This window comes from Myotis yumanensis, unplaced genomic scaffold (genome assembly GCF_028538775.1).
Source record: "Myotis yumanensis isolate MYYU_CA2020_CCGP unplaced genomic scaffold, mMyoYum1.0.hap1 SCAF_10, whole genome shotgun sequence".
In the NCBI taxonomy this organism is placed as follows: Eukaryota; Metazoa; Chordata; class Mammalia; order Chiroptera; family Vespertilionidae; genus Myotis; species Myotis yumanensis.
The window spans coordinates 9474486-9487949 of record NW_027223761.1 but is presented as its reverse complement, the minus strand read 5'-3'; the positions used below and the strand labels follow the sequence as shown (position 1 = coordinate 9487949).

General features: G+C 45.8%; 1 protein-coding gene and 1 long non-coding RNA gene across 5 annotated transcripts in view; one reads left to right on the top strand and one right to left on the bottom strand.

The window, feature by feature from the left end:
- The window catches only part of EHF (ETS homologous factor), a 42763-nt gene extending 39352 nt beyond the window's left edge, over nt 1-3411 (bottom strand). The window contains exon 1 of one of the 4 annotated variants that reach the window (XM_070427777.1): nt 3251-3411. Coding sequence is in view for 3 of the 4 variants with exons in the window: in XM_070427776.1 (XP_070283877.1) it covers nt 3130-3168 (39 nt within the window). In the remaining variant the exon portion in view is untranslated. Of the gene's footprint in view, nt 1-3129; nt 3214-3250 lie in introns of those variants that run through there. The other 3 variants (XM_070427776.1, XM_070427778.1, XM_070427775.1) reach the window with 3 other exon arrangements.
- On the top strand, nt 2221-5439 carry LOC139018862 (uncharacterized). The gene is made up of 3 exons (XR_011472957.1): nt 2221-2292; nt 4358-4561; nt 5358-5439. It is a non-coding gene; the product is annotated as an uncharacterized lncRNA (long non-coding RNA).
- Nucleotides 5440-13464: the final 8025 nt, after the last annotated feature.

Below are 13464 nucleotides of genomic sequence, written 5' to 3'. Positions count from 1 at the left end.
AGATACTTTGTCCTGATGAGAGACTAAATTCCAGAGAGGTGGAGTGTGTGGCTCCGAGCACGTAGCTTTGCCGGAGCTAGAAAAGCAGGCCTTCTGACGGCCAGTCCTGGGTGCTGTCCTGCACACCCCCTGTCCACGCTGTGCTCCAATCACTCCCAAGGTGAATCTGAAATTCTTCAGGGACAATTCTTAAAGAAATGTGTTTTTTCCCTTCTGAAGTCCAATACATTTTTTATCAAATAACTCTGAGGGACCCATGGAAATTTCTCCTCCAGCACATTCCAGCTTCCTGACATCGGTGCTGTTCAGCTTGAACACATGCCCCATTCAATATTATCACCATTCTCCCTACCACATTGTTTATTTCCTGCACAGCTTAATGGTCTGGCCCTTTAACACCCTGTCCAATTTAAATAAAAACATAGCAGTCACATATTTCTAATAAGAGCACAAGTGCCTGTTCCTTAGGACAAATCATATTATTTAAAATCTTTTTAAAACTGCAATCAGAACACACTAAATAAAGTCTGACTTTCCCACCTCTGCAGTCATCCAATGGATTTAAGAGAATCCTGGCAAGATATGGCTGCCACCCTGACTCTGTCTTCAGATGACGATCGGCTGACCCACTCGGCCGGTTACCCCCAGTAACCACGCCAGGGTGAGAACACGTGGGCTCTAAACACCAAGCCTGCCGTGCAGTCAATGCCTCCCGACCAGGGCCCCACCCACAACAGAAGTGATTGTCACTTTAATTCTAGCAGAAAGCCATCTTTACAAGAGAAATGAGCTGAAACGCAGCAAAAGGGTGTCACCAAAAAATCAGGTTCCAACTTTATAGTATCTGGTTCCTTAAAACTGTGGCATTGCTTCTCCAGTGTGTTAGCAGGTTCTGCCATGGCTGTCACCCCACCCAGAGGCCTTTGAAAATCACCTCTCTTTGAAAGGACTTAGAAATGACTGCATCTGAGGTCGGGGGAGACCGAATAACCTTTTAATGACTTGTATAAATCTCTGTGTCTGTGTTTGATGCTTTAACATTGAACAAGGTTCTTAGCGCTGGGCTTTCAGAAAAGCAAGATGGTCTCAAGAACACAGCCCAGGGCTAAAATCCCCTAATTTGGAGGAGGGGGTGAGGGGTATGAGAAGGAAATAAAACAGTACAAGATTCACAAAAAGCTAAATTCCACTTCCTAGCAGGGAACGGTGACCCAAAGCACTCACATTCTGACCCGAGACCTGCTATGAATTCCTTCCAGTTTCCAATTCACGAATTGAATGCAGTTGAGCAAATAGTTTAACCTCTCAGTTTTCATTTTGTCTCAGCCTCTCAGGGAGTCGAAAGGCATTGAAAGAGGATCTGGGTAAAGTTGGTGAATGAATGGGTGCATTAACACAGGATGGGAAGTGTGAAGGAACCAGGCTTCTCAGAGGTTCAGGAAGGAACAAGGCATTTCCATGCTGGGGAGCTCACAATGTATTTTTTAAAAGAAATAAGAATGTCACAAAAAAGGATTCTTTGAATTTTAACAAATAGAAGCTTATTAGCACAAAAGGAAAATATATAATTAAATTGGAGCTCTTTTGTACATATAGCACCTGGATCAAAGGCATCACCCTATCCATAGCCACCCTAAGACAGCCCAGTCTGGGCCGCCATCTCACATAGTAACACGGGAGAACTTACAGCACAGTGGTTCCCTCAAAGTTACTTTTTTTTAAAAAACATGCCTTTGTAAAATACTTTGGAATCATGGAAAAGGATTGTCCCCATTGTATTCATTTTTTTCAAATGTGATTACAAACTTCCAAATGACCCTCATTTCTTGTTTCCAGGTTCCAACTTTTAAAATATCTAGCCACATAAGCCAACAGCCACTGGTGTGGAAGTGGCGTGATCCTACAGGACTTCAGATTAAAAAATGGCTTTCGAGTTATTTGACAGTCTCAGGATTCCGGGCCACCAAAAGAGGACCAGGGGGCCTTCTCCACACTCCAAATGCAGCGATTAATGTCACTCTTACAATCTCCGGAGAGCCTTTTCGAATAATGTTGCTTCTCCGTGCAGTTCATCCTAACAACAGAACTTCATCGCTCCTCTTGGAAACTGGCTCTTCCTTGGACCTCGGAAATTAGCACACGTCCACTCATGATCCCCAGCTGCCCTTTTATACAGGGAAAGGCTCTCTCTGACCACATCCTCACACCCGTGTCTACAGAATCAATGCCTGAATTAGACCTTCCGTCTGAAAGTCTCTGAATCCGCACACTCACTCTCTACCTGCCTCTAAGGTAAGTGACCGGCACACACACCTGTGTACATAGGCTCCCAGAATTGTGCACTTCATCTGAAAAAGACACATGCTCCCTCAATACCGGGAGCATACTGAACCTTGCCAAAGGCAGATGGCGAACACGTCACCTTCCCAACTCGGCGTTGTTATTTACCAACAAGGAGATGAATTCCTCACTGTTCCCAGCTGCATCCACCCTGGGGCCAATATTTCCCCATGGTGTCCAAGCAAAATCAAAAAGAGTCCCAGCCTTAGAAGGCGTTTGGTGCTGCTGACTCACGTTCTGCCTGTGTGGCCATAGTAGTCCATTATGGGACAAACAAAAGGTTATTTTGTCACCTTGTGATATGGCGAAACTCTTTGCCAATTTTTTTTTTTTCTGGGCAAAGTCATTTTTAGGCAAGCAGCTCTCCCCGATGCCCTTGCCTGCCTGGGCTGCCTGGCCACTTTTCCCGGTGTGGATGCGAACGCCCTTAATCATTTCCGACCATCTTCCACCACCGAATATACTAAAAAGGATTCTGCCTTTTCCTACAACCGAGTCAGAAAAGTTACCAACAGAAGACATCTCTAGAAAGTGAGAACATGAGCCCCAACAGCTATTGAGCCAACCAGTTCTGCACCGAGCTAGCTGCCTATTGGGTTCAGAATTCAACCCAGGGAAATGGCTTTGTCACACAGATAGAGGGAAACCAGGGGCTTCTAAATTCACAGTGACTAGACGTCCAGGCTCAATACAAGGAATTCACAGCGCACATCCAACGCAGCCCACCTGCTCCCCAACATACACTTCTGTTAAGACCCAGTGAGGCAAGCACAGGGGAGTGGAGCTCACTTCTTGCCTGCTGCCTCCGGGAGTCTGCTTTAGTTTCATCTGTCTGATTCCAGCAGGCTTCTCTTTCCACTCAGGTGGTTGAATTCCAGATTCCAAAGAAGGTTTAAAAATAAGGACTTACCTCATTTGCTAAAGATTCTGGGTGGGAAATCCAATAGCTGTGGCTAATGGAGGGGAGGCAGCCGGCAGCCGTCACGCCAGCTCCTGCGGGGATGGGGAACCTGGGCTGTTATCACGTCTGAGCCCTCATCAGAGTGAAGATAAATGCATATGACAATAATTTTAAATCATTTTGTAGGATGTTAAGCAATAAGCCACCAACCGGGAATTCCCTAAGTCACTTCCTCCTCTTCTGATTGGCTGCCGGGCCCTTTAAAAAAAATAAAATAAAGGATTACAAACATTGGCTCATTTGCATTTGGCCAACTCACACGTTAGTGTTCAAACAAAACAGGTCTAACCAGGTTATGCCTGTGTCTCAGGAGCAGAGAGACAACCTATTAATGGGTGAGGAATTGATTTGGTGGTGACTGTTCTTTTCGGCTGTTTCAGGTGAAAAGTACCTGTGCGCTCCCTTCCCATCAGGAAGGGAGAATGTAAAAGCAAAGTGAGCAGAAATTCAAGTCTGGAGGAGACGATGGGATAGGGGAGTGACATTATATTTAGTCTCCTCTGCTTTGGCATTAAGATCTTTGCCCTGGCTATGCAGGTAGCAGGTTCTGAAGGGACTTCCTTTAGCAGGTTTTAGGTACCCCCCCCCCCCCCCCCCCCCCCCGCCCCACGCACACATGGGTTATCTTCTTAGGCACCACAATCACCTGTTGGGCAGTGGCAATTTCAATGGACTTTGAAAAGGCCGTCTCCCCCACCCCCAGGTAACAGCCTAGAGAGAAAGGTTGAAGGGAGGATCCCAGGAGAGAGGACCCCCTGAGTCCTTTCATGTGGAACAGCTGACTATCTGGTTGGTGGGTTATCCAGAATCTTTCCTTCCTCCTGACACGTACATGGTCTTTTTAACTATTTATTGACAGAGGAAAATGCCAAGATGCTGAAACCAGAAATAAAACACCTTTTGGGCAAGAGCCCCCTGGGAAGGCTCTTTGGATTTTAAATACCCATGCAGTCCCCGTGGGACAAGGGCCTGCTCACTGGGCCCCCAGGGCACACAGGTGAGGGACTGTTCCTGGCACCGAAACGTTCCCTCCCCTAACCATTAACTTTCTCCCAGGTCTTTCTGGCCACTGGCCTGGCATGAGCTAAGCGTCCAAGCAGATTTCTTTAACTCCTCTCTGGGAGAGGAAAGGGAAATTGAGTTTTGGCAAAGACACAAAGATTCTGTGATTGAAACCAAGAAGTTCCTTGTGTGAAAAAGAAAAGTCTGTGTATGAGCAAAGGCCGAATCGAACAAAAACTAAGTGGTTGTCATGTTAAGGTGAGTGAGCAGTAGTAACATTCCTTTTCTTGGTTGTCTGCCTAGTTTAATGCAACATGAATGCCAAGGATTGTGACTGTGGAGAAGACTTGGGCGGGGGGGGGGGGGGGGGGGGGGGGGTTCGGGTGGGTTTGGTGGGGTCTTGGAGCTCAGGCAGGTGGGGAAGGTTTTTGAGGTTAGGGATGCCACTTAGGGAGGCTCCGAAAAGCCCCTCTGCCTCCTTTCCTTCACTAAGCATTCCCCACCATTCCCTCTCTTCAATCATGTCTTTCCCAAGAGCCTTGTTAAAATGTAAATGCCTGATAAAAACAGTAACTGTCATGATTGCCCATTATCACATTAGCCCCAATTAGTCTATCAGCTCCAGATCTGAGAGCAGGGCCTGAAGGAACAGCCTGGTGATGTATGGGGTTTTTTTGTTTGTTTGTTTGGTGTTTTGTTTGTTTGTTTTTCTTGAGTGATGAATCAGGAGTAGCAACTGAAGTAGCACTCCACCCGCTACAGGGCATGTGTGTGTGCATGTACGTGTGTGTGTGTGTGTGTTGGAGAAGCAGGGTATTATTAGTGCCAGTGGGACTCCTTTTACGGTTTTGTCTGAGATCAGCCTGAAGACAACAGAGGGCACAGAGGGGAGGTGGATAGGGGCTGTGTGGTCAAGAGGTGGTGAACGTCAAAAGCAACTCCAAAAGTGACATCACTCTCTGGGCCAGTGCCAACCACCTATAATTGTAAGCCCTTTATTTTCTGGCAGAAAAGTTCCAGTAACATCTCCATTTCTTTATCCTGCCCATTTTAGATCAGAGGATGGCTCCCTTAAGACACTCTTGAGAAGAATCATTTTGGGATGGTGGAGACAAAAGGGGATGGAAAGATGTCACCTCATACTCATGAGCCACTGTATTTGTGGAGTTTTTATGTCTATAAAGTACTTAACAATGTGTCTGGTATTTAGTGGGTACTTACTATTGGTTCTCTTCTTTACTTGGGACTTAGTTGAACTACCCAGAAGAAAAACAAAAATAATACCCCCCATCTCCTCCTCACTCCCCCCAAAAACTAGATTTTTAGACATGTTGCATGCATAGAGAAATTCCTTCAGAATATGTATGTACTAGAGGCCCGATGCACAAAATTCATGCAAGGGGCTCACCCCTCGCAGCCATGGTGATTGCCTCAGCCCTTACAACCCTGGCTTTGTCCAGAAGGTTATGTGGAAGGTCATTTGGCTATCAGGTCTAATTAGCATATTATGCTTTTATTATTATAGACTAGTAGCCCATTGTGCGATATCGCATGCAGTAGGCCGCCTGCCACTTCTGCGGGAGCCAGCGGGAACCGCAGCAGGCCACCAGGAGTGGGTGGGAACCGTGGCACACTGCCAGGAGCCGCACTGCTTCCACAGGAGCCATGTGGCTTCCACAGGAGGTGGAAGCAAGCCACTGGCGCCCACAGGAGCCAGGAGTGAGCTGAGCCGCTTCTGCAGGAGCCAAGAGGGACCCGGACCCACACCGATTCTGCAGGAGGCGGGAGGGAGCCACGCTGCTCCGTGGGAGGTGGGCTCGCCATCTCCTCTCTGGGCCTGTGCTCGGCTGTAGAGGCTGCAGGCCGGCCCCCCTTCCCTGTCCATGTCCGCTCCAGCTCCAGGGGGGCCGGCCCGAGCCAGGTGTGGTGGCTCACCAGCCCCCCTGTCTTTGCCTTCGTCTCCACTCCAGGCCTCACCTGCGTGCACACCCTCCTCTTGTCCAGTAGTGACCCATTACAGTGTTCCGGCCTAATTTGCATATTTCTTCTTTATATGTATAGATGAAGTCTTTTACCCTATGATCAACTTCAAGAAGATAGTACTTGCATCAAAGATTGATGACAGAGATAAATAGACCAATGATAGATAGATAGATAGATAGATAGATAGATGATAGAATGGATAAAGTTCTGATATTTAACTGAGAATACTAAAAGTTGGATTTGAGGCTGAGGACTTCTATCACATGAGTCTCAAATAGTCAACCATGTCTCTCATGGATCAGAAGTTTAAAGGTATAATCACAAAAATATCAAACACACCAGAGCCTTTATATCCTCAAGCCAAGATCAAGATAACACTGGGAACTGGAACCAACTTTACAGACCCAATTGCTCTGCAGAGAGATCTTCCTGGTCTTCCCTATTACTGCCTCAGACCCTCACAAAAACATGGAGGATTTGAATGGAGTCCTGACGCTGGTTCCCATGGAGGAAAAGGGGGCAGAGCAAACCAGAGGAGGTTGTGTGCAGCAGCCTGGGGATCCTGCTTTTGGTTGGATTGTCTGTTAGAAGATATACATTACAGAACCAAAGAAGCCCAAATACCTTAATTCCGAAATCAAGGCCAAGACAAAGAATCACTCTAAGCCAAGTATCAAGCCCTAAGGGGTCTGAGTCTTAATACCAACAGAGGCTGTGGTTACAAGGTCGATGAGAGTGTGTGCCTGCTTTGCAAGGAAGAGAATGCTTGCTTACTTTACACAGCACCTTTTAGAAGCCCTATATTTATTTTTGAAAGCAAGTGTGTGTTTATATATGTTTCTGTCTATCATCCCCTCCTGATGACATGGAGTTACTTCCAGGGCAGAACATGACAACTATTTAGTGAGCGACACCTACGAATATAACTGTAGGACTGACAGGAACAAGAACCTCTATCTAGTGTTGGGGAAGGGATTACATAGAGCAGAAGACAGTCAAACCTCAATTCTCCAACGTCTCCCATCTCAAACAATTTGGTTCTTGACCAAGTTGTTCACCAAAAAATTTCTCTGTTGTCAAACCAAAGTTCTGTTTTCTACCTGATCACCCTCTCATGCTGATACCTCAGCATGACAAAAAAAGTCTCTCAGGCAACAAACAAAGGAGATTAGCACAATTTCAAAACATAAAGAGGCCACAAGAGTGCTAATGTTGCTGAGGGTGTGAAAGAAGCAATGACCACAAGCAATTGAAGAGGGAGAAAAGCTGTTCAGAGGTAATGATATGTGAAAAAGTGACGATGCCAAGCCCTGGCCGGTTTTGCTCATTGGTTGGAGCATTGGCCCATGGATTGAAGGGTCGAGGTTTGATTCTGGGTCAAAGGCTTGGTCAGGTAGGGTATGAACTGGAGGCAACCCATCGGTGTGTCTCTTTCACATCAATGTTTCTCTCTCTTCCCCCTTCTTCCTCCCCTCTGTTCTCTAAAAAAAATATCAATGGAAAAACGAGCCACTTCCTGATGCCAAAAACTGACTTCTTGAAAGACACCCATGGCATGAATCCTGAAAGTGATTCTTTTAAGGCTAGTGGTGGTGGTGGTGGGGGGGGGGGTTCCAATAAATTTAAGAAAAAGGAGGGTTTTTTAAAAATAAATTAAACCGTACATTTGACATGTATTCAAAAAAAGTTTAAGACAATCATTTGGGGGGTCTGGAATGAATTAATTGAATTTACATTATTTCTAAAGGGGGAAAAATTCTTCAGTTTTTGGACAAATTACTTCTTGAACAGCCTTCAGAACTGAGGTCCCACTGTATTATCATCCATTACTTTGGATAGAGTCAAGTAAGGAATTAAGGTTAACAAATATAATCTTGCTTCTTATTCTCCTACTCAACCACTAAAAGCCACATTTTCAAAATCTTTATATTTGGGCTTAGATTAGATGCCTGGCCCTTTTAAAATCCTCTGAGGAGAAGCATGGCACATAAAGGTGCCCCTGAGTTCTGTTTGGGAGGTCTGACATCGACAGCTGTCCTAACAGATTTGTGGGGCATCCTCTGATTGTGTCTTTGCCATGACATCCAGGCCTACACGCTGAGCAAATCCTCTGCCAAAGGCACATACCACTGAACTGCTGAGGTGGGAGGCAACCTCAGTGCTGGAGGGGGGCAGGTGGCTCACCATTTTTGGAAAGAATGACCCACTGCGCGTGCGCACACACACAGACACGCAATCTTAATATGTCACCAATCTTACCTATGTACCAAAGATGAATTTTCTGAACTCCCTCTCATATTTTAATTATTCTCAAGATACTTCCATTCATGCCTAACTTAGCTCACCTCTGTGATACTCCATCTGCCTCACCTATATCTTATTGTTCTCTTTGTGGCCTTATCTCTCCTCACAAATCGCTGTACATAGTGCCCTGACTTAATGCCAACTTCACTGCCGACCTCATTTTCAATGAAACCATTTGGGATTCTAAACAAGTTTTCCATCAGGTCTTTAGGAAGGCTCAGTTCTCAGTCCCTGAGCGGGAGGGAAGGCCAGGCAAAAGTTGGCCACTTCCAAGCAAACTTCCTACAGCCAGTATTTTCTTTTTTTGTGTGGGAAAGAGTTTCTTGTAATTACAGCAGTTGTTTTTTTACACATTATTTTAGCAGAATTCTTTTTCCATGATCATGGAACCCCCAAATATAAAGCAGATTATAGAGCTGTGGCTGCATAGGGAATGGAGGTGAGTCAGCTGCAGTCTCCTTTAATCAGTCACCCTTCCCCTCACCCATCAGCACTCAGCCTTTTCTACTATATCATCCTTTGGACTCTGTGTCCTCGCTCCAAGCTAATGGAGCATCAGAATCCCTTTTACAGGTTCTGATTCTTGAGTTCCTCACCATATAATTGGCACCTCTAGGGGTGGAGTGATCGCAGAGATAATAATCAATGTTGCGCCCATCACCAACCATTTAGATGGTGTGGACTCCCATATCATTCCACTGCCGATAAACCAGAAGACGTGGTTGCTACCATCTCAGGAGGCATTTGCATTGAGCTGACCTTGGGTGTGGGTCTCAGTGCTTGGTCTCTCACCCAGAGACCATGAGAGATAGCAAACTCTCAACCCATCTAGAAAATGTTTAAAATCACCATCTACATGTCAAATGACTTGGGAGAACCTTGGTATTGGAAGACTAGGGGTGCTCAGAACCTATTTCTTTACCCTAAAAAGACAAACTGGCTCAGCTTTCTCAGAAATAGCCTGTGCAGTAGAAAGAACATTGGTTCTGAAGCCAAACAGACCAGGAAAAACTTGTCACATTTACTTAAAATTTAAGTCTCAGTTTCTCCATCTGTTTGTTGGGAATATGAATGTTCTCCTTTTGGAAAGTTAAGTGGGAAATTGCATAAAGCACTTGCAGAGTGCCTGGCACTTGGTGGGGTCTTGGGAAATGTTTACCTTGTCCTCCAAGTATAGAACTTGAATCCCAAGAGACCCCCTCCACAGTATATGAAGTCACCTACAGGTGTTTAGGTAACTCCACATTTCAAAATACAAAGCAGGAGAGGGGGGCAGAAGTGGAAAAGTTCTAGGAAAAAGGAAGAGTAATCATGATCATTCACACATACATTAAGCTTTAACCACGTCCCAGTGCCTAGACTAAGAATTTAACCCTCATCACCTCGTTTAATCCTTACCAGACTCCATCAGGAAGGTACCATTACTATTCTCACTTTACAGATGAGGAAACTGAGCCTCACAGGCTTGATAAGTAACTTGGCCAAGGTCACACAGTGGAGCAAGTAGCCAGAGTTACTGTCATTCCAAAAGAAGATTTCTTAACCACAACCCTCTTCAAAAAAGAGAAGCTTAACAGCCTGTTGAAATTTGGACTATAATATCTTACACTGACATGGAGAACCAAGCTGAGTTCTGGAAGGCGATTAGAAATGTAAATCTTTCTTAGAAGACAGATTGTAAAGTTGAAAAAAAATGTCTGAAATAGGGAAACAGACGTGTGGTGGATCTCCTAGGACAGTCTTCGGCCCTTGTCCTTCAACACCAAATATTTTAAACATTAAATGATTAGAATAAGAATTGAGGGGAAACCCATTGGAAGAAGCTGTGACTTGGTCTTGCCTGGGACGTCATGAGACTCTTTTAACACAAAGGTCACCCTGTCCTCCTCTTCCCCCAGACCTCATGGCGCTGAAGCAGGTTAAATACCACAGTGAGAAATCCTTCGGCACCTGGATCCAGAAACAGCAGAGGAATAGAGCAAAGAGATGGAGTGATGATGAAGGCATTAAGTATGAAGGTTGAGGGCAGCAGGGGAACCTTGTTGGGCGTGGGGCTGCCCCCCACTAAATCAGTTTCTCAATCCCCATTTTTCATAAACAATTGAGAGTGCCTCAAGAAAATGTAAAATGATCATCAACCAGATTCTGCTCCTAAATGCCCTCCAGATAGAAATCAGGAATTCTGGACCTGATCATTCCTCTGGAAAGAATGCATCTAGAAACCTCCTAGAAATGATATCAGAGAATTGACAAGTGCTGAGACTATGCAAACACACAAACAAACTCATTTGCATAAATAAATGATCCATTGGGTCCATTCAAAACATATGCACCTGTAGGCTGGTGGCATGTCAAGAAAGAAGCCCTTGGAGTTATTTCAGAATAACTCCATATTGGGGGGAAGTCCAGATGAATCTCCCCACGTGTATCATGGTATGTATATGATTGTTTCCCCTTTCTCTCCCCCACCCCCATTCTTGGTGACCTCATGTGAGTTCAGGGTTTGGAATTAGTCATCCTGTTTTCCTGAACAAGGACTGCATACAGAACAGTCCCATTTTGAGACCTAGTTTCTCTTATGACAGGGCCCCAGGAAAGTTTTATGAGAATCCTGATTTAAGGTTGGAGGTTAACAGCTCTGAAATTCTGGGAACCAAAAAATATTGTGTAGGTGGGTGTACAGTAAAAGTGAAATAAGGAACTCCTCTGCAAACCCAGCCCCAAATCTACAGTCGGTTCATCTGAAAACTTCTGGGAGGACAGCCCAGCTGTGAAAGGGACCAGCCACAGTCTACCCCTTCCTTACAGTGGAACACAAGGAGGCCCTTGAACTCTGTTATGCTGGAAAGAACGGGATACAGAGGGCAAGGGTCAGGAGCCACCCCTGACAAGGTGAGTGTGCATGAAGGGCATGGTCAGCTTGCTGTGGACACTCTCCACCAACACCGAAGTCCGACTCTGATGGACTTTTCCCATCAACACTTGAAGACTTCAAAGTCTACCCAGGGTTTACTGTTCTCAGACTCACCAGTTTGTGGTTCTCCAAGAGTTGCCAGATCACTAGAGCAGAAAACTTCAGGGAGTCCCACCTTAGATCTCACAATTGTGTGTGGTTGTGGTGGAGGAGGCTACCCTTGGCAAATGTCTGAGATTTGCTAATCCCTTTTCTTTCTAGCTTGGCAGGTCACCTTAACTTGGAAACTGAATGGGCAGCTGGGAAAATGGGTTTATTAAGGGTTGGGTCAATGCTCTGAGAACTTGAGCCTTGGCTGGGGGTAACATTTGTGGAAAGGTAAGATGCCTAGGAAGCCACAGTACTGTGCCAAAATAAACACGATTACCGGGTATCCAGATCCACCATAGGTCACTGCGTGGCCCACAGCCTCACTTGGAGTGGACTGTTCATTCCTCTACCTGCAGATCCTCTCCATCCCACAGAGCAGTTGGCATCAAGCACCAGCAGTAGAGAAAGTTGCTGGGAAAGAGGGTAAAGTGAGACCGAGAAGGAAACAGACAGAAGAGGGGGGGTGGTGGGGAGTTTCTGTATGTTTTATCCCAGTGCCCCCAAAACTCACCTTGGTAATATTTCTTATCATTGTAGTCACAACTGTACCAGAATTTTATACACACACGCCCATTCCTTGGCTGCCTTCTCAAAAAGCAACTAGATCATTCCCTTGTTCACAAATCTTTGCCAACTCTCCTTTCCTTAGGGCTGTACTCCTCAGAGGGAAGTACACCTACGAAGGCTGTGGCGCAAGATGATTTTAAATGCAATTAATTATTTTTATTTTAACAGTTATATCATTCTGATATGAAAACAAACTTAGTAAAGTAAAAGAGAGAATCAATGTGAAAATCATTAAGTAAATAATAGAGGTGGGTATACAGAGATTGCAAAAGTAGTGGCAATGAAATGTGAAGTTTTAGAAACAGTGGCTCAAAGACAGACAGGGCAGACTCCCTGAGGGTGTGCCATTTACCCATCCTCCACCAACTGCTCTTCACCCATGTCCTAAGCCCCCTGGTCTCCAACGGACCCATAAGCTACATCCCAGACATAGTGGACCAGGTCGTTTCTGCACAGGTATCACCTGCTTCCCGGCTTCCTGCTCCTCCCACCATGTGGACTGTCCTTTCTTATCTGTGCTCAGTGGAACCCAACCCATTTCCTCATCAGTCAATCCCAATTGCTTCATCAGAATTTAAATCTCCCAGAACGGTGCGTTGGGACTTGGAGCCATTCAATTGTCAACATTCTACAAATATTCACTGAGCTTCTACCGTGCCAGGCGACGAGAATTCAGCCTTAGGAGGAAAGAAAGGATGAAAATTCTGCTGTCATGAAACAAAGATTCTAATGAAGTGAGACATCAGCACGTGTCCTATTCTGCTGTGTGGGGCCACTTTGGGGTGTGGCTTTGCCCAGTGAACCTGGGTGCCCGGGCAGACAGGGTCTTCATTGTCCTATCCCCAGAAAAGCCTGGCATGACTCCTGAGAATTGACATTGTTCAGAGGTTGAAAGCCCAGAGTTGGGGCTCTGGTGTCTGTTCTCATAACCCACATATCCTGTGTGTCTATGGCACTTGAGAAATTGTTTCCTCTGTGCATCTCCTGAGATCCTCCCCACGTCCCTGCAACATGTGATGCACACGAAATGGTTTCAAGGATGCCCCCACCGATCTTCCTGTCTTTCCAGAGGCCACGCATCAGTGGTCAAGTCCATGGTTCCCATGGCTCCTCTGCCTGTGTGGTGAGCCGCAGGGAGACACCTTCAGCACAGACAACTCTGATTCCCAACAGGAATCAGACCCACAGAATATATTGAGCACCTACAGGTGCAAGGCTCTGTAACTATTGCTGAAGAGAGGAG